This window comes from Chenopodium quinoa, unplaced genomic scaffold (genome assembly GCF_001683475.1).
Source record: "Chenopodium quinoa cultivar QQ74 unplaced genomic scaffold, ASM168347v1, whole genome shotgun sequence".
NCBI classification, from domain to species: Eukaryota; Viridiplantae; Streptophyta; class Magnoliopsida; order Caryophyllales; family Amaranthaceae; genus Chenopodium; species Chenopodium quinoa.
The window spans coordinates 7,841,511-7,861,583 of NW_018745684.1; the positions used below are offsets into that span (position 1 = coordinate 7,841,511).

Sequence of the window (20,073 nt, forward strand, 5' to 3'; positions counted from 1 at the left end):
CCACCAAGAGCTTCATCAATGGCGCCTAATCAGTAATGTTGTTTCTCATTGCTTCAGATTGCTTCATCAATTGCTTCATCAAAGTAATCATAAGCAAGTTCACACCGACCTTGCTCGCCTTGCGCTATATTACTAATCGCGATTGCAATCGCTGCTACAAATCAAATTCGCCAGGTTATTGAATTGAATGTTAATTGGATGATAATTTTTGATTTTTTGGTTTGTTCTGTTCTTATTAATTTGCATATTTAATTGCATCAATCGCCAGGTTATGAATTGCATGTTAATTGCATGATAATTTTCGATTTTTGTGGTTTGTTCTGTTCTCATTGAATTGCTTGTTTAATTGCATCAATTATGGATTTGATTGAATTTACTTCTTTGAAATTTTTTGAATTAAATCAACAATTTAGGTTTGATTAATTTGATAGAAATTGAAAATTTGCAATCAAATTTAAAATGAGCAAATGAATATAAAATGAGCAAACCTAAATATTTGTAATAATATAAAAAAACATATAATGAGCAAACATAATTAAATTGAGCAAATCCAAATATTTAAGTTGCAGAAGCAATGAAAATGAAAGAGGTAGCTGTAGCTAATGAGTAAATATTTAATTGCTCATTTATCAAATGAGCAAGTGGTTGTGCTTCTTAGATTGAGCACTTCTGTGTGCTATGATAATCTGAAATTACTGTGTGTGTGTGTGTGTGTCTAAGAATGTATGGTTTTTGTAGGAAAATATGCTATACTGAATGCTATATATGCTAGGTTTTGCAAATCATAGTGAAGGGTAGCATTATCAACTTTTACTCCTTTTCAAATCATCTAGTTTCTGCTATCAAAGCATTGAGTTCCTTGGTTTTCTTGCCTGCACACAAGCCCCACCCCCCTTCTTCTTGGTCTGTTTCCTGCACACCAACCACACTCCCTTCTTACACGTCCTTATACAAACCTATTCCCCCCTCCCCCCTCATCTTTCTGTTTGCAATTCTGATTCTGAATCTGATTTTAGATCTATTTTAGATTCTGAAATTATTTTGTGTGTGTGTGTGTGTGTGTGTGAGTAAGTGTAAGAGTTCTGCTGTAAGTAGTAATTAGTATGGTTAAAAACATGATTCAGCAACACATATGAGATTTTTAATGAGCTTCCTTAAACTATTTTATGGAATTGTTACTAACCTGTTATTTCTATTATATTTAATGTCAGAAATGATGAGCAACAACGAAGAACTTGACAGTCATTCTAGTACCATCACAAATGTGGCAACTACTCCTACAATAGTAGTTTCTCCTAAAGTAGCGCCTTTGCTCACTTCTGGAGGAACAAAAGAATGGCTTCCAATATGCCCCAATGAGTTGAAACCAGCTATAGGGATGAAGTTTAATAATCTTGAAGAGGGCCTTGAATTTTATAAAAGATACGCATTTGCTGCTGGATTCAACACAAGAAAGTCTACAACTAAAAGGCAAAGAAGAAGCAAAGAATTGAAATCACAGTATATCTTATGCAATAAAGAAGGATACAAAGAGAAAAGAAAGCCTACTGTTGAAAAAGATTCAAATAACAACGAAGGGGAAAGCAATGAAGAAAAAACTTCAATCAAAAGGAAGAGACTCGTTACTCGTGTTGGGTGCAAGGCACATATTGTCATAAAGCATTGTGATGATAACAAATTCATAGTGTCACAATTTCATGAGGGACATACTCATGCACTTTATACAACTAGTTGCAATCTCTTCCAAAAAGAAGGAAGAAAAATGAACATATTGCACAAAAAAATAATTGTGAATAATTCTAAGGTACGACTTTCAAAGTCTCTTATGTTTCATGAATTCTCTGTATGTTCTAATAAAAGTAGTATGCTCATTTGAAAAATGAGCATTAAATTATTTGCTCATTTGACAAATTGTTTTGTTCTTTAAATAGGTGAATATTGGTCCTGTTGCAACTTTTCGAATGATGAAGGAAATTGTTGGAGGATATGATAACATCGGTGCATCTAAGCAAGATTTCAAAAATTTTCATAGAGATTTGAAAGCATACATTCAAGGAAGTGATGCTCAAATGTTCGTGGATAACTTTACCAACAAAAAGCTAATGTGGAGCGCTTTTTTCTTTGATTTTGAGATGGATGAAGATTATTGCCTTTGTAGAGCATTATGGGCTGACCCCCTTTGTAAAAAGAGTTACGCTCTTTTTGGTGATATGGTATCCTTTGATACCACATACCAAACCAATAGGTAATTCATAAAAATCACAATTCATTTTTATGTTATAACTATAGCGTAAATTAATAACTTTGTTTTAAATGAACTTAGTATAACTGTTTGCTTATTTCACAAATGAGCATTGACTTATTTGCTCATTTCAGAAATGAGCATTCAATTATTTGCTCATTTGACAAAAAAGCAAGCAATTGTTTGCTTATTTCACAAATTAGCATTGAGTTATAAGCTCATTTGACAAATGAGCAATCAATTATTTGCTCATTTGTCAAATGAGCATTGAATTATTTCAGTAGCTGATGACAATTCTGATTTCATAATCTGATTTCAGATTCTATTACAGATTGTGAGTGCGTGTATGTATGTGTATGTGTGTGTGTGTGTGCGTGTGTGTGTCTGTGTCTAAGTACATGTGTGTGTATGTATGTGTGTGTGTAATTATTTGATCATTTAAAATTTAATCTGTATGTGTAAACAGGTACAACATGGTGTTTACTCCATTTACAGGGGTTGACCATCATAAGAGCTGCATTACTTTTGCTGCTGGTTTCATAGCGAAGGAAGATATAGTGTCATTTGAGTGGTTGTTCAGATCATTTCTTAAAGCAATGGGTGGAAATGAACCGAATTGTATGATTACATATCAAGATCCAGCAATGAAAATTGCTGTTAAAAGTGTGTTTAACAAGACTGAACATCGGTTCTGTATGTGGCACATAATGAAAAAGTTACCAGATAAGGTGGAGAAATCAATCATGCAAGAAGAAACTGGTTTCCTAAAAAAATTATGTGCTTGTGTTTGGCATCTTGAAATTGAACCTGTTGAGTTTGAAGAAAGGTGGAACAAGGTGATGGTTGAATACCACTTGGAAGAACATGAGTGGTTAGGTTATATGTACAAGATAAGGAACAAGTGGATTCCGGCGTATTTCAGAGATGTGTTCCTTGGAGGAATAATGCGTACAACATCAAGATCCGAAAGCGAAAACAACTTTTTCTGCTCCTTTATCAGTCCTCATGTGTCACTTGTTGAGTTTTACTTGAGATATGAAGCTGCAATTGATGCCCAGAGATACACTCAAGGTCAGAATGATAATGATTCAAAGCACAAATATCCTGAGTGCAAAACACCACTAGGGATAAAAAAGCATGCCTCGCATTTATATACTAACTCTGTCTTTTATGAATTTCAATATGAGGTTGAAATTGCTTGTTTTTCTTATGGTGTTGATGAATTGAAGAAAGAAAATGGATTGGAAGTTGCAAAAGTAAGTGAAGGAAATCGAATTAGAACATTTGATGTTGTGTTTAATCCAACTAACTATGACACCACATGTTCTTGCAAGTTGTTTTATAGACAAGGTATTCCATGCAGACATATGATTTGGGTTTGGAAAGCAAAAAGGTTTGAAACCATTCCTGAGCAGTATATGCTACACAGATGGACTACTATGGCACTAAAAAAACCAATTTTTGACTTGGGTGGAAACCTGTTGGAGCAATGTGCTAATTTAATTGACAAGAAAAAATTGTTAAATGACTTATGGTCAGAGATACACACTTGTGTAAGTTTGGCAGAAGGAAATGATGAAGATATTCAAGATCTTGTGATAAATCTTCAAGGAATAAGAAAGGATTTGGAAGCTAAGAGGATTGCAAGAAATAATGAAACAACAGGAAGTGCAAACAACAAAGCACAAGACATTGAGCTATTGATTGGAGCTAGTGTGCCAACTGAAATAATTGTCAAACCTCCAAAAATTTCAAAGAATAAAGGGACTGGAGTTCATGTATCAAATGAAGAGACTTCAAAAGAGAAAGGGGTTGGGATTGATGTGCCAAATGTTGAAACAAGAGGTAGAAGTGCAAAAAGGCTGAAGGGAGAAAAAGAAAAGGCTGTAGAAAAAAACCAGAAAAAGAAGAGATTATGTAGAGGTTGGGGTGAATTGAGTCACCATGATATTAGAAATAGTCCAAAAAAAGTGTAATGATAACTTTACATAAATATAAGATTTAATATTTTTGGCACATCTCCTCATTATATATTAAACATTTCAATTCAGTAGCTGATCATAATTCTGATTCCATAAATTAATTTCAAAATCTAATTCTGAATCTAATTACAAAATCTGATTTCAGATTGTATTACAGGTTGTGAGTGTGTGTAAGTATGTGCATCTGTTTCTGTGTGTGTCTGTGTGTGTGTCTGTGTGTGTGTGTCTGTGTCAGTGTGTGTGTATGTGCATCTATCTGTGTGTGTGTCTGTGTGTGTATCTATGTGTGTGTGTGTATCTGTGTGTATCTATGTGTGTATCTGTTTGTGTGTGTCTGTGTCAGTGTGTGTGAATGCATATATGTGTGTCTGTGTGCATGTGTATGTGTATTTATGTGTATATGTGTGTGTAAGTGTGTGTGTGTGTTCTTGTTTAAGGGAGGAAGGGGGTTGCAGGTGATCCTGCTATTTTTCAAACAATAAAATGCAACACATAAAAAAATACCATAAGAAATAATAAAGATCCTGGAAATTTGTGTTTTAAATTTTGTTAATATTCTGTTGATTTTATATTTCTTAACAGAATCAATTATTTACTCATTTGGAAAATGAACAATCAATTTTTTGCTCATTTAGCAAATGAGCAAATAGTTAGTTGCTCATTTGTCAAATAAGCAAAATTTATTTTTAACCATTCATTAAATAAACAAGCATTTCTTCGCTCATTTGTTAAATGAGCAAATTATTCTTTGCTCATTTGTCAAATGAGTAATTTGTTCTTTGTTTATTTTTCAAATGAGTTAATTATTCTTTGCTCATTTGTCAATTGAGCAAATAGTTAGTTGCTCATTTGACAAATGAGCAAAGAATAATTTGCTCTACCCTTGAGCAAATAATTGTTCTTTGTTTATTTGCTCAAATAAGCAAATAAGCAAATGTTTATTTGCTCAAATAGTTCGTTGCTCATTTGTAAATCAACAAATAGTTCAAAAAAACGGTAGGTATAAATGACAAAGTATTTCAGGTAAACACAAAAGTCACCATAATCAAAAGTCACCATTTTTACATCATTCAAAAAATAACAATTTACAAGTTGATTAAATCATTGTTTCTCTACTTCCCTAAAATTAGAAAGCTATGTCAACACCTTAATCAATACTTCACCAAGCAAAATATTGAGGTAACACTAACAAGTAGCCTTTTCATCTTAAGCTTTTTCTTCTTCACCCTTTTGTTCTTCAACTTTTTCTTGTTCAGTCTTAGGAGAAACTTTCTTCTGCTTTTTCTTCTTTTGAGGAATTTCTTTAACGGATTGAATTGTGTTTATTTCGCTTGAAATTATTGCCAAGGTGTACTTCACACGAAGTTTTTCCATGATTATCATCTGTAAGAAATAGGAAAGAAAAAATAAAACAAGAAAATTTTAAAAAATATAATGTATAAAGCAGGGTGAAGCACGAAGCACGTAGAAGAAGAATAGATTAAGTAATAAGAAACCCAAATTCTGATTCCTTTACATTTATTTAAAAAGAAAAGTAGCTTGAAATCTTGCTAAAGGTTCACTGGGTTCACTGAATTTTGGTTCAATTGCTCTACAGTTTATAGTCCAAGTTTCATCTGAGTTGGAAAAGGGAAGGTGGATGATTGGTGTGCAAGGTCACTCAGAACCATCTGCTACTTATATTGGACATAAACAGAATTCTATTAGAAGTTGTGGAAATTATGTCCTGTTTTTTTTAATTATTGAAATGTTGGTGCAAAGCCTCTACTTCAAGAGAAAAAAAAAACCAGAGTAGGAAGCTGCCTTAGTGTGCTACCTTTTAAACAGATGGAAGCTTGGAAGATTTCACTTATCAAGGATGCATAATCCACAGCCTAGAGCACTAGTTGATGCCGGTTTAAGTATGTGCATGTGTTTCTGTGTGTGTGTCTGTGTGTGTGTGTCTGTGTCAGTGTGTGTATATGTGCATCTGTCTGTGTGTGTATCTATGTGTGTGTGTCTGTGTGTGTATCTATGTGTGTGTCTGTGTGTGTATCTGTGTGCGTGTGTATGTGTATTTATGTGTATATGTGTGTGTAAGTGTGTGTGTGTGTTCTTGTTTAAGGGAGGAAGGGGATTGCAGGTGATCCTGCTATTTTTCAAACAATAAACAGAATTCAAATTAATTCAGTCAAATAATTGCTTGCTCATTTGAAATATGAGCAAATTATTGGCTGCTCATTTGACAAATGAGCAAGATTTATTTAAATTTCTATATAAGAATAATAAAAAAAATATTTTGGTGGTGCATATAAACATACTAATATCCTTTTATTATCATGAATTTTCTTTATCATTCAAATTTGCACTTTACATATCCATATTCTTATAAACTCAGAGAGTATTAGAAATTAACAAGTAAAAATTGTACGCCTTGTAAAATCCAGCAAACAAGTATCTAAGGACAATTCATATAAGATGAAAGACTTACATTATTCTTCTTCAAACCTGAAGCCCACTTTGACAAACCCATGTATGTTTCCATAATCCTCATCAATGCAATTCCACAGTGCAAATGATTATTATCTGTAGACTTCCAAGGAGAATCAAGTGTAACATGCTCCATGCGCTTGATATCACTTGACAACACAGAGCTCTGTACATTTCCTTCATATTGCATAAAATTGCAAAATGCACTTCTCTGAAAATAAACATGTCAAATGAGAAAAGATAATAGATATTTTTAAAATCTAATAATTTTACTGAAATAAGCAAACATAATGTTAATAGAAATTAACTTTTAAACCGTACCAAATGTTTTAAAAGTTGTGTATGATATCCGGAATCTTCACTATAATCAATAACCTCAATATTACCATGCTCTGTGGTAGTGTTGAAACATACCAAGAAATAATGACCTATTTCGTAAACTAGGAAGAAGAAAAGTTGAATGTCCTTCTTTGGGACAACATTTTGGCTGTATTACTTTTGAGCAACCTCACGAAACATAGTATTCCGATAACTAACAGAATCAATCTCATAATGAACAAGACACTCCTACATGTTTAAAAAAAAATTAATACAACTGGAATACTGTAAAATACTTCAATAAAATAAAATAAATTAAAGAATATGAACTTACAGTAGCAGTAACATTAAAAAAGAAACGAGCAGGAGAACTTGAGTCTCTAAATTGCTCATTATAATTCAAAATACTACACCAAGCATTAATGATTTCTGAATCAATTTTAAGGTGAGTATACAGCTTTTCAAGTTGAAATCTCATGACTTCAACATCATGCACTCCATTAACTTTGGATAAAAAGACTAGATCACTGCATAAAGGAATTAAAAAAGTTAATATCACTAAAGCAAATATGAATTAGTATACAAGATAGCAAATTCTATAATAAAAAAAATACTTACAAACGATTTTTATCATCAATAAACAGAGCTTCCAAGACAGTTTTCTGAACTTCTGATAATGTAGTGTAAATTTTGATAATCCGTGCCTTAAAAGGTGATCTAAGCAACATTGATGGTTGAACTTTACGCTTCTTCAAAACAGGAACATCAGCACCACCTACACAGCACAAGGAACATCAGCATCGGCAGCATCGGCAGCAACTGAAGGTCGTACAGGAACATCAGCATCAACAGCTACTAAAGGTTGTACAATAGTTGGGGAGTTCTCCGGATCATCAAATCCTAAACTGAAAGTAGGAGTTCCAAATCCTTTTTTAACTGAAGATCTCAAACCAGATCGAATACTTGAACCTCCTACAACTTTTTCAGTTTCAACTACAATAGCAGGACCTTCATTTTCAGAAAGACTATTTGCTATCTGAACACTTTCAGCCGCAATCTTTGTAACATCAATGGCTCCTGTTACGGTTGGACAACCAGCCCTAGCAAAGACTGAGGATTTAACATTCTTCTCATTAGCAGAAATCTTGGAAAATCTATCCCAAGCTTCAATGACGGCTGGATCTTGTCAATACTCATCGTCTTGGCTAAAAGAAAAGCTATGATTTTCTGGCATAGCTTGAGAACTCAATCTTTGCTCGTCACAAATACCCATTGCATCTTCCTTCAGCTTTCGTATTTTCTCATTGTGAGGAAAATGCTTCACAACTAGTTCATGTTTTTCATGAAAGTCCATGTATGCCAACACCAACTTAGTCGAAGACGCTGCAAGATCCATTAAGCATTTCTAGAAAAAACAACATAAATAAATAAGATAAATATAAAACAAAAGACTAAATAAAAAAAACATAAATAAAAAATCAATGGTAAAATATTTGCTCATTTGTCAAATGAGCAATTAATTTTTTGCTCATTTGTCAAATGAGCACTAAGGTTTTTGCTCATTTGACAAATGAGCAAAAAATTAAATGCTCATTTGACAAATGAGCAAATATTTTTTTGCTGATTTCTCTACTCCATTGATGCGCCATAATAGAGTGCCACATTGCATCATTATTCAACTGTTGCTGATACTCCACAACCCAATTTTGCCAACCAAACTTCACAGAATAGAATTCTGAACATTGAGTTAGAATGGATGTCATTAAACAACAAAATAAATTAATATTAGATCTACATTAAAAATCATATAAATACCTTCTTTGGATCTACTTCAACATCTTCATTAGTTTGTGGAACAGTTGGAACAGATGTTTCCTGAATGCAAAAAAAAAAAAAAAAAAAATGTCAGAATAAGTTGGGATCGTTTGCAATGAAATCTAACAAGATTTGGTCCAATTCAATTTAATTCTAAAAGGCAAAAAAGCTAAGTATTGATTGAAAGTGAAATACCATTTTTGGTTGTTTGCTGCCAGAAGGACCAATAACCTTCAGATTTTTATCGAAAATTCCAAGCCTCCCCTTAAAAATTTCCAATTTCTCACGGCTAGACAACATATTCGTTGTCCAGCCTTTGAGAACAAGAGTTTCTCTTTTCGCTCTAACTTCCTCAATGACAAAATGATCAACATATAAAAGCTGCAAACAAGTAAGATAGAAAAGATTAGTACATTAAAATTAAACAAATAAATAACAGTTAATGCATAAAAAATAAAAAAATAAAACTTAGAAAATACCAGAACCAGCCCTTACTGAAACCTACCCACACATTTCAATTCTGATTTCAGATTCTATTATAGGTTGTGAGTGCATGTATGTATGTGCATCTGTCTGTGTGTGTGTGTGTATCTCTGTGTGTGTCTGTGTGTGTGTGTCAGTGTCAGTGTGTGTGTGCATATATGTGTGTCTGTGTGCTTGTATATGTGTATTTATGTGTATGTGTATGTGTGTGTGTAAGTGTGTGTGTGTGTTCTTGTTTAAGGGAGGAAGGGGGTTGCAGGTGATCCTGCTATTTTTCAAACAATAAAATGCAACACATAAAAACATACCATAAGAAATAATAAAGATCCTGGAAAGTAGCGAGTAGGAAGCTCATCCCATTTGATCTTCGCCTTCACAAGAGAATCAAGGATAAACTTCGACCAATTTAAATCCTTGATTTTAGCAACATTACTCAAATATCTGAGAACGTCATGATTAACATTCTTGTTTTGTCCTCCTAACATAAAATAACAAAATTAAAAAAATATGATCAAACAAAAACTAAAATGAGCAAAATGAAACTAAAATGAGCAAAATGAAATTAAAATGAACAAAATGAAATTAAAATAAGAAATATGAAAATGAAAAAACTACCTGACATTAAAGTGGAAACACAAAGAACTACGAAATTGCGTTTGAACATTGGCCCAGCTGATTTATGGTTCTTCAAGTACATTGAAAGTTCCCCAATGTTCACAGATAATGAGTTCTTTGGGAACTGTTTTTTTCCACTGGTTAATAACTTTATCATCCTTTGAAAAAAGATTAGCATCCATCTCCATGCCTCCAGCTGGCAGCCCTAGGACATCATGTACATGTTGTTCCGTAATTTTGAAAGGATCGGAATCAGGAATATTCAACGTACAACTATGAGCATCAAAGTGCTTGACTAACCAAAAACCCAATTGCAAAGGCAGTTGGGACACTTTCAAAAACTCCAAAGACCCAAATCCTATAGCTCTAATGGCAGTCAACTGATCTTCAAAAAACTCCTTAAAAACATTAACAACAGATGAAGGTGACATCCTATTACGCAACGTCCCATAAACAACAGATTTTGATTTCTGCACTTCATCAACAGCATCTTCACTGTCTGGATCCTCAAACTTCACATTATGCTTTTCTTTCACTCTTTTTTCAACCTTTTTTGCTTTACCCTTTGTAGCAACTACTTTGATTTTCTTTCTCTTCTTTTCACTGATCTTCTCCTCTGCCACTAGAGCCCCTGATGAACCTGCCTCGGCAACAGACCCTGATGAACCTGCCTCGGCAGCAGCCCCTGATGAACCAGCCTCGGCAGCAACCCCTGGTGAACCATCCTCGGCACCAGCCCCTGATGAACCAGCCTCGGCAGCAACCCCTGGTGAACTAGCCTCGTCAGCAGCCCCTGATGAACCGGCATCGACAGTAGCCGCCCCTGATGAACCGGCATTCGCACCAGACTCCTTTTCAATAGAATTCCTGCTGATACAATGTCATAAAAAAAAAGTCAAATATCACATAGATTTAACGAATAAGGAAAAACATAGATGCTCATTTCTCAAATGAACAAATAGTTAGTTGCTCATTTGTGAAATGAGCAAACATTAGTTTGCTCATTTGTGAATTAGTTTGCTCATTTGTCAAATGAGCAAATAATTTGTTACTTATTTCTAAAATAAGCAAAATAGATAGTTTCTCATTTGTCAAATGAGCAAATACTTAGTTGCTAATTTAACAAATGAGCAAATAGTTAGTTGCTCATTTGTCAAATGAGCAAATATTTAGTTGCTAATTTTACACAAATGAGCAAAAACATAGATGTTCATTTGTGAAATGAGCAAACACATAGATGTTCATTTATGAAATGAGCAAATAGTTAGTTGCTCATTTGGGAAATGAGCAATCAGTTTTTTGCTCATTTGGGAAATGAGCAAACAGTTTTTTGCTCATTTAGAAAATAAGCATATAGTTATTTGCTCATATGTCAAATTAGCAAGCATTTCTTTAATAATTCATTAAATCAACAAGCATTTAATAAGACAACATAAAATAAGGAAATAACAAAACACGTACATTATCCTTTCCAAATGTACATCTGTATAATCTTTAGCATTGTTAATATCAGTAGCAACTGAAGAATCCATAGCACTGTTACAAAAAAACTAAAAAAAATGTAAGGTAACTTAATCTACAATGTTGCATCTATAAACAGAAGCCAGCAACTAATAAACAGAAGATGGACAAGAGCCCAAGTCAGATGGTTGTTTCAACTTAGGAATGCAAGCTAGTTTCTGTTTGTTTCCTTATTGGTTTTCTGTTTTTGGTGTTTTTTTCTGTTTTGATGCAGAGGCTTATGCCATGGTCACTAGTGACTCAAACACACAGTTTAGCAGAACGAAGGATATAAGGCCATATGACTGAGTCATTGCCGATTTGCTCCTTTAAGCTATTCCAGGGTACCACATACTTCAAAAAGAAAAACCTAACTCACTGAAAACTGAGTTTTACTTGTTGTAGTACGAGTATTATCCAACACGACTTTGTCAATCAACTTTATGATAATCATAATAATAATAATACTTCTATATACCTTGGTGTATTATTTATTGTTATTATATGAAATGGGATATAAAGATATACTAGTAATAATTTAACAGAAATTAAGACGACTTTTGACCAATAATTTTATACAATCATTAATTTTAGTGGTGAAATATTTATTTATTAAAGAAAAAAATATGTGAGGCTATCAACAAAAAAAGAACTATGCTTGGAATGGTCAAAAGATAATAATGCACGCAACGGATAGTTGAAATGATGTCATTGTTCTCTGTAGTTGGTGGCTGACTAGCTTGCTTTCGCTTCTACTCCTGATAAAATAATTCTCTCTATTTTATTTTACACACAGCTAAAGAACAGCTACCAAATCAGACAAATATTGCCAATGAGATCTAGAGTGCTTTGGCACTACGAAAACCATAATTTCAGCTATTATATAAAAACAATTGAAGCTACTTGAGCTGTCAAACGAATTGACCAAAAAAATTTTGGTTGATTCGTAGTTATCTGCTGGTTTGTCGATAGTTCTAGCTTATAAGCCAAACGCTAACATCAAATAGGTTCAGGTCAGGTTTTGCAAACTCAGTTCTTCTACATACTATTCAAGTCAAGAGCTCATGCAAAAAGAACGTGGTACATCAAACACAAATGTAGCAGCAATAAGCAAGTTTCGTAAACTGAGTTCTCCATAATACCGTTCTGGTCCAGAAATTTTTCACAAAGAACAGAACGGTGGTACTTCAAACACAAATGTAGCAACAGCAGGCAAGGATGAAAAATCAGCAACCAAACCAAAAGAAAAGGAAATTTAGCAGTTTGGGGAACTGGTTCAGAGTTCAGCTATTTTGAATCAAATCCCAAAAGAATAAATAACCATTATCTTATAAATTTACACACATGTTCCTAGAATGTCATTCCAAACTTTGTTTTCTTTCGAGATATACTAACAACTCGTATATATCCATCTATAAACTCTAATCAATTTAGATTTATGATAAGGCATGCTTAGGAAGTGCTCTCTATGATCTTTAAGACCTTCTTTTGTACTTCAAGTGTAGCAGTAGTTAAGGACCCTAACTAAAGCATTAAGCATACATAGTCCTGCCATTGACAAAAACAGTTATATACAACATCCACTGTTGCTAGAGTAGATTTTAATAGCCTATAGCCCCATAAATCCAAGCCCCGACATTAAAAACAAAGCACATTTAACATACATACAAGCTTCGATCCGAAAGCAATTAAAGGATTAGTTTAATTGAGTGTCATCAATCATAGCAGTCATAAAATTGAGTGTCTCCACGGTCTGACTTCCCACCCCCCCCCCTTTCCCTCCAAACAACTGCTTAATGTTTGCACGAAGCTCTTGTAAAGTTTCTACAAAACAATAGAGCAACAAAAATCGCAACAAAACCACAACATAATTTCTCAAATACACAACCAAAGCAAGAAGACTTGTAAAAACCTAAATTCAGACAAAATAAAACTAAAAATAACTTGATAATTACTCAAAAAAACGAAAAAAACTAAAATCAACAAAAAAAAAACAAACTAAAAGATAATCGACACAAAGTAACCTAAAATTAATGAGCTAAAATCAGAACAAATTAAACGAAAAGGTAAACGAAAATCAAGCAAAAATCGCAACAAAATCAAAGCAAGGACACTTAGTAAGACCTAAATTCAGCCAAATAAAACTAAAATTAACTTTATAATTACTCAAGAAAACGAAAATAAAACTATAATCAACAAAAAAACGATAATCAAAACAAATTAAACGAAAATCAAAACGAAAATAAACAATGAATGTAACATAAAATTAATTGAAAAACAGCAAATGTATAAACAATAGACTCACATTAACGAAGAATTGATGAAGATTGAAGAACTTGTGATGAAAAATCAAAGAGCAACAGAGTAGAAAACCGTAATATTGAAGGAGGAGAGAGAAAATTGAGCGAAAGGAAGAAGGAGGAGAGAGAAAAAACGCAGGAAATGAATTTGAAATAAATGAGCTTTGTTTTACCGGGTTGTATTATGACCGTTGGATGAAATTGATCCAACGGTTGTAATATGTCTTCACATATAATAGGGTTCTCACATAAGGGGGGTGGTCTCATATGATCCTATTTCTATATATATATATATATATATATATATATATATATATATATATATATATATATATATATATATATATTTATATATATATATATATATATTCCCAAATTTTTTATTTCATTAAATAGTTTAGTCCAATTCACAAAAACCTAAACTTAATAAGTCTCCCAAAAGACGATAACTTTATAAATGATGTTATGTACTTTATTTTTGAAGGTGTCACTTTACTTAATTCTCTAAAAACCTAATCAAATCACTAACGTAACAGTACTCGAGTGTAAAATTTACCCTGATATGAATGTATGAGACTATAAAAAAGAAAACATTATCATATGAAATTTTTTTAAAGTTTCATACACGCCTATTCAATTTATTTATTCCCTATGGAGTATTTTCCCTAGTCCTAAAATAGATCATATACGAAGTATGAGTGGGAAAGAAGATGAGGGTAAAAAAGAAACTATTATAACTATGAAAAAAGAAGGTATTTAACTTTTAAGTAAAAGAAAAAAAATCGTAGGTACTTTATTAACTTTTTTTTTTTTTTTTTTTGAAAGAAGTCCTAAAGGACACTATATATCATTAATTAAAGTCATACGGCATCTACAATTGACAATCAACGATAATGAAAACAGAGTTAACAAAATCAAACAAGAATTGATCGGGGAAGGGCTAGCAAGATTATTAGGGTTGCTTGACTTGTGAATAGTGGAGACTTTGTATGGACTCATTCAACTTGAAGTCCTTGTTTTCATGTCACAACTTTGATATGGTGAATTCATTGTTTCCTTATCTAATCTTATCATAAAAAGTAAACGAATATCATTCTCTAGTTGGTGTGATTGTGGTTTGTTTGCTGCAAATGACTCTTTTAAATTGACAATTGCTACTACAATATCCACAAATATATACAAGTATAAAATATAAGGAAAAAAAAAAGGTTTATTTTGGACTAAAATTAATTCTTCAACTTCAAGTCGTCTTGGAATTAATTCACCAATGACTTAATGAGTCCCACATCTATTACATTTGATCATATTAATTTTGTCTCTCATTAACTTCACCCAATAAAAAACATAAAAAGAAATCTCGTAGCAAAAATTTAACGAGGCAAGAAAAGAGAGAAAGAGATTACTCCGTTTGTACTTGTAGTCAAGTATACTCTCTCTTTTAATTATTTTACAATTTCACCGGACTTATATGCAAGCAAATAGTTTTGAATTTTTATACCTAATTGCCTATCAATAAAATTACAAAAATTTAATATTTTGAAAACAAAATACACATTGTGACTAATATAGTTACTTATTTATTAAATATTAGTTAATAATATGTCAGATTTAATACTTCGCATATAAATAATGTAAAAATCAAAATATAACATAGTTTTGAATAAAACAAAGCATAGAAAATGTTAAAGCTTAATAAATCATTGCATGGATGTTCAACAAGCTTTGTAAATAATGGGAATGACGTTTATCTGTGGATATCGAAGAAAAAGATTGGGATTTCATAATGCATTGTTTATTTAAAGAGAGGCGTACAAGTGTACGACAATTACACAAATCATTCCATTGATGTGATAATTTAAGTTTGTTTCATTGAGAGTGTTTTGTTGTTTGTTTAGATGTTTAAGTGTAAGGAAGTGTGTAAACCTATATATTAATGTTTCGGTTAATATCTTATTTTTATCACATGGATTTATTTATTTCATTTTTTTTATAAAAATATTGTTTTCATTAAACATGAATGCATGATAGTCAACTATGTAGGGTAATGATATACGCAAATAAATTAATATTTATTTTTTAAAAAAAATTGGTTTAGCCGTTTAGGGTAATATAATGTGTCAATTTTTTTTTTTTTTTTTGAAACATATAATGTGTCAATTGATGTTTGATACCTACATTGATTTAACTTGATATTTTAATGTTTGATACATTGATTAAGCTTTGACATTTTAACTTTGACAATAACTAACTATATACCCCCTCTGTTTTACATAATTAAAGAAACGAAAAATTAACTTTTACGTTAATCAATGTGTTATCTTGAATTTTTGACTATCAAAGTCTCTTACAGAGTATATGCTTAAGTAAAAATTATAAGAATTTAGTATGTTAAATCCAAAAGACCAAAACGAAGTAAAATTTTGCATGGTAATCATCTTATTTTTATGACATGAATCTCTTTTTTTTTGTGTGTGTGTTTTTTCTCATGCAGCATGAATGCATGATCATAGCCATATGCCCATACAATGTAGGGTAGTGATACAGAACTCTATTTTTTGGATTGCTAATAATTTACAATGTATGACAATATGATGCATGCATTGAACAATCATGTTTTATATTCATGTTTTAATCTAATATTTTCACTTTTGCCTTTAAGAATATACATACTCTCTCCTTTAAGAAGATATTGTTATATATTGACTTTCACTTTAGTCAATGCAGTTGGCCCTTTATATCTCTAATGAAGCTTAAGCAAAATTTATATAAATTTGGTATTTTGCAAATATACACTCAAACAATCCAATAACATTTCACATGGTAAACTTTATCCTGTATTAGTAAAGAAATATTGTGAATCTAACTCATGTAAATGGAGCAAAAAAGTCATTGTGAAATAATTAGAAAAAAAATGATGGAAAATATATTAATTTTCCAACAATTGATATAAGGCAAAAATTAGCTAAAATAGCACAAACTATTTACATTTGCTCGCAACATCACAACCTTTAAGTGTAAGCAATAGACAACGCAACCTATAGGAGGCAGGTGCAAATTTTTGTATATATTGAAATTCAAGGAATGGAAATTCTATTGTAGTTACAAATTGTCATTTTAAAAACTCTTTAAGCTTTATATTATAGGTAATGATATGTGTACCCCTTAACAAAATATAAGAGTATTTATATCTTTCGTAAGTTGACATTAATTTATAAATGTATGACAAAATCACGCGTTAACTGTTATAATAAATGTTAATATTCACTTAATATTTCCAACTGTCTCTTTAAATACAAACATAAAGGTTTAAAATAGAGTTACAAACTTAAAAATAAAATAAAATTGTGACGATTTTGTAACTTTGATGGAATTTTTTACCGCCGGATTTCATTTGTTATACATTACTCCACTTAAAGGTCATGTTGTTGGGAATCACACCCGACCTATAGTTGGTGTATGTTGATCTAACCAATTTTGCCTATTTTTAAAAGTTAATACCTTAGTAAAACATATGCTCCTCAGAACATGGAAATATAAAAATTTTGAGTGAAACTACAAATTATGAGAATTCATACTTTCTTCTCATTGTAATATAGTGTTTTTTTTTTAAAAAAAAAAAGAGGTAATGACAACCCTAACCAAACCTCACCCGCACGGTTTTTTTTTGGTCCAGTATTTGTGGCCCAGATATTTGGGATTTAAGAGTAGAGGAGAGGGTAAGAGAGTCTCTACCCCAAGTATCTTTATTTGGTAGGATTTGAACCCCAAAGCTCTAGGATTTAAGGTAAGAGCCCAGTGGCGGACCCAGGAATTTCCGACTGGTGAGTCACAATCGATAATCAAATATGTAAAAAAATTTTTTTACCAAACAACCAAATAATAGTACTAAAAAATACATCTAAATATTCAAACAGTACAAAATACAACCAAATGTTCATATAATACTACAAAAGATAATTAAATAGTAATGCAAACTTATTACAATAGTTCTCGACGAGTTTTCATGTTTTGATATCGATTTATGATATCTTCCATGCTAACATTCAAAAACAAATCATTCTCCAAATAAGTAATTAAACAATCATTCAACATTTGATTTAAAATAATCACTTAGGCACTCAGCAAGTCAGCACTTCAGCATTATCATTATTATCATTATTACCCCTAAAACAAAAACTTAGAATTCAAACAATATAGATTTAAAATAATAATAATCATAATTGTGAAAACTAAATAATAGCAGAGACAAAGAAAAGCTTAAGTTTGATAAAATCTGGAAAATTATAATCTTACTCGTCCCACTTCGCTAGAAGATCGTCCGTAAACTTATCGAGGTTAGTGTTATCCCATGGATCTGCATCCCGAAACTCAGTTAGAGGAGGAATAGAACAAAAAAGACGAACAGGGATAGAGTCATCCATTTTTCTTTAAAGTTTTTTCTCAATTTCTATTGCTTCTCTTCGATTAGGGTTTTCTGGAAAATTTGAGAGGAAAGAGGTTTGCAATTCAGTAATCTAAACTGCAATTTTATAACCTGCAAGTATTTGGAGTCGGTTTTGGTTTTAATCTTTTTTCTAATATCAGGCCTCCTGTTTTTCTTTCCTTTTTCTTTCGAGCAATAAAAATCTCAGCCCTTCACTACCCTTTTCCTGTTATTGTCCACCGTCCACGACTCCACGGAGACGGAGCAGGCGAAGAGAACGGTGGCTGGGTGGAGAACTGGAGATGAAGCGAAGAGGCGAAGAGAACTAGAGAAGAAGGCTAGGGTTTGAACTTTGAGGAACAGAGGAAGACAGTAACTCGGGAAGCTAAAGAAAGTTTTTTTTTTTTTTTTTTTTAAATAACTTAAAATTTTTTTTGGGCCCTGGTGAGTCACTTGACCCACCAGGCACAAGCCCAGGTCCGCCACTGTAAGAGCCTTACTAAGTGAGCCAACACTTTATTAGTTTTTTTGTTTTTTTTTTTTTTTTTTTTTTTTTTTTTTTTTTTTAAGAAAACACTTTATTAGTTCTCATTGTAATGTAGTTGCAACATTTGTTTTTTCATGATGATCTTAAATAAACTATTTTGACTTTAAAAAGTTCCTTCCAACTACGGATGGTTCAAGAATGGAAATGGCTACCCAATCTTGATACAATAAGTCTTGTGTCAGACGGGTGTACGTTAATTTTTGTAAGACGGTCAGTTTAAGGGTAACTTTAACTAATTTTTTGGTAACTTTTAATTTGTCGTTGGTTTGAATTTATTTTAATGTGTAATTTCTTATAAATTCATGATTACATATTATAAAGGCTAATATGATAAATCTAATGTATTATAAGTTTTTTTATAAGATAAAATTTATTAAAAAAAAATATTTTTTGTAGTATAAAGGGTAAATTTAAATACTTATAAGATAACTTTAACCCATTTTACAATAAATTAACGTACACGCCTTTTTGGAGAATTTGTGATCTTAATAAAGCAAGAAATATTTTTAAAAATAAAATACATTTTCTAAAAATATTTAAACTCAATTTTCTTAAAATTAAATATTGAAAAGATTATAATAAGATTTCTCACAACTATATTTTCTCTTACATACACTCACATTCCTTTCTACGTGAAATAATTCCACTACTCATACTACGTATTTAATAACAGATAGAATACTCTGTATTAAAAAAAATTGGGTGAATCCAGAAAGTACAAAATCCAAATTATGTGTGTATAAAAAATAGTATGTGTATGGCTGAAGTTGCGGAAGTAGTCATCCAGAAATCATCAAAGGTGACAAAGACATGGACCACTTTTTGTCACACACACTAACTATTAAACATTCATTTCACTTGCTGGGGCACGTGAACCCTTTTCTTCTAGAAGATATATGGGCTTTTTAAAAAAAATAATAATAATAATAATTTTCTGTTTTAATTTTTTGATTGATTTTTTTGGGAGGTGAAGAATGACAGCTTAGAATTATCTGTACACAAAACGTCAGAACATATTACTGATTTGTTCCTTTCATCTAGAAGCCCTTCATTGTTTTTCACCTTTTTATTTAGGTTGCAACAATTATTGATGCAACTGATTTTTCGTAAAATTTAGGATTTTAAGGGTCCATCATAATCTTTTATAACCTTTTGAATCATTACAAGCTACCCTTAACAATAGTGATGAGCCAAGAGTAGGTTCGTAGTAGAGTTGATTGTGAGTTAGATTCAACTTTATAAAAAAATCAAGCAATTTGAGCACTAGGAAAAGATGTTGGTATCTTAAAAAAAGGATTCGATTAGGCCTACTCGGATTAAACTTCAAGTCCAAAAGCTAAAAGCCAACAGTCAAGTTTAATTATGCTTTTATGTGGTAC

At 31.8% G+C, this 20,073-nt stretch overlaps 3 protein-coding genes and 1 long non-coding RNA gene across 4 annotated transcripts; 1 reads left to right on the top strand and 3 right to left on the bottom strand.

Moving 5' to 3' along the window:
• Positions 1-1,582: 1,582 nt before the first annotated feature.
• On the top strand, positions 1,583-4,576 carry LOC110718021 (protein FAR1-RELATED SEQUENCE 5-like). The gene is made up of 5 exons (XM_021896823.1): positions 1,583-2,245; positions 2,709-3,429; positions 3,472-4,087; positions 4,460-4,524; positions 4,568-4,576. Exons 1-5 carry the CDS (start codon positions 1,962-1,964, stop codon positions 4,574-4,576), a joined length of 1,695 nt encoding a protein of 564 aa, XP_021752515.1. The 5' UTR covers positions 1,583-1,961.
• Positions 4,577-5,159: 583 nt separating this feature from the next.
• On the bottom strand, positions 5,160-8,498 carry LOC110717675. The gene is made up of 5 exons (XR_002510766.1): positions 7,630-8,498; positions 7,346-7,538; positions 7,015-7,260; positions 6,695-6,904; positions 5,160-5,607 (listed from the first exon to the last, which is right to left on the bottom strand). It is a non-coding gene; the product is annotated as an uncharacterized LOC110717675 (long non-coding RNA).
• Positions 8,499-8,591: 93 nt separating this feature from the next.
• On the bottom strand, positions 8,592-9,811 carry LOC110718104. Its single transcript, XM_021896903.1, has 4 exons — positions 9,618-9,811; positions 9,022-9,207; positions 8,827-8,886; positions 8,592-8,746 (listed from the first exon to the last, which is right to left on the bottom strand). Exons 1-4 carry the CDS (start codon positions 9,792-9,794, stop codon positions 8,732-8,734), a joined length of 438 nt encoding a protein of 145 aa, XP_021752595.1. The 5' UTR covers positions 9,795-9,811; the 3' UTR covers positions 8,592-8,731.
• A 153-nt stretch (positions 9,812-9,964) lies between these two features.
• On the bottom strand, positions 9,965-13,974 carry LOC110718103 (merozoite surface antigen 2-like). The gene is made up of 3 exons (XM_021896901.1): positions 13,730-13,974; positions 11,386-11,460; positions 9,965-10,791 (listed from the first exon to the last, which is right to left on the bottom strand). Exons 2-3 carry the CDS (start codon positions 11,454-11,456, stop codon positions 9,987-9,989), a joined length of 876 nt encoding a protein of 291 aa, XP_021752593.1. The 5' UTR covers positions 11,457-11,460; positions 13,730-13,974; the 3' UTR covers positions 9,965-9,986.
• Between the last annotated feature and the right edge of the window lie 6,099 nt (positions 13,975-20,073).

What these genes read in the sequence shown, in the direction of transcription:
- LOC110718021 (XM_021896823.1), top strand. Translation starts at nt 1,962, where the DNA reads ATGATGAAGGAAATTGTTGGAGGATATGATAACATCGGTGCATCTAAG. An exon ending in ACCACATACCAAACCAATAG is followed by an intron (nt 2,246 to 2,708) that starts GTAATTCATAAA and finishes ATGTGTAAACAG; the next exon opens with GTACAACATGGTGTTTACTC. An exon ending in GCCAAATGTTGAAACAAGAG is followed by an intron (nt 4,088 to 4,459) that starts GTAGAAGTGCAA and finishes TGTCTGTGTCAG; the next exon opens with TGTGTGTGTATGTGCATCTA.
- LOC110718104 (XM_021896903.1), bottom strand. Translation starts at nt 9,794, where the DNA reads ATGTTAGGAGGACAAAACAAGAATGTTAATCATGACGTTCTCAGATAT. An exon ending in GATCTTTATTATTTCTTATG is followed by an intron (nt 9,208 to 9,617) that starts GTATGTTTTTAT and finishes ACTTGTTTGCAG; the next exon opens with CTTTTATATGTTGATCATTT. An exon ending in GCAGCAAACAACCAAAAATG is followed by an intron (nt 8,887 to 9,021) that starts GTATTTCACTTT and finishes TTTTGCATTCAG; the next exon opens with GAAACATCTGTTCCAACTGT.
- LOC110718103 (XM_021896901.1), bottom strand. Translation starts at nt 11,456, where the DNA reads ATGGATTCTTCAGTTGCTACTGATATTAACAATGCTAAAGATTATACA. An exon ending in GTACATTTGGAAAGGATAAT is followed by an intron (nt 10,792 to 11,385) that starts GTACGTGTTTTG and finishes TTGTATCAGCAG; the next exon opens with GAATTCTATTGAAAAGGAGT.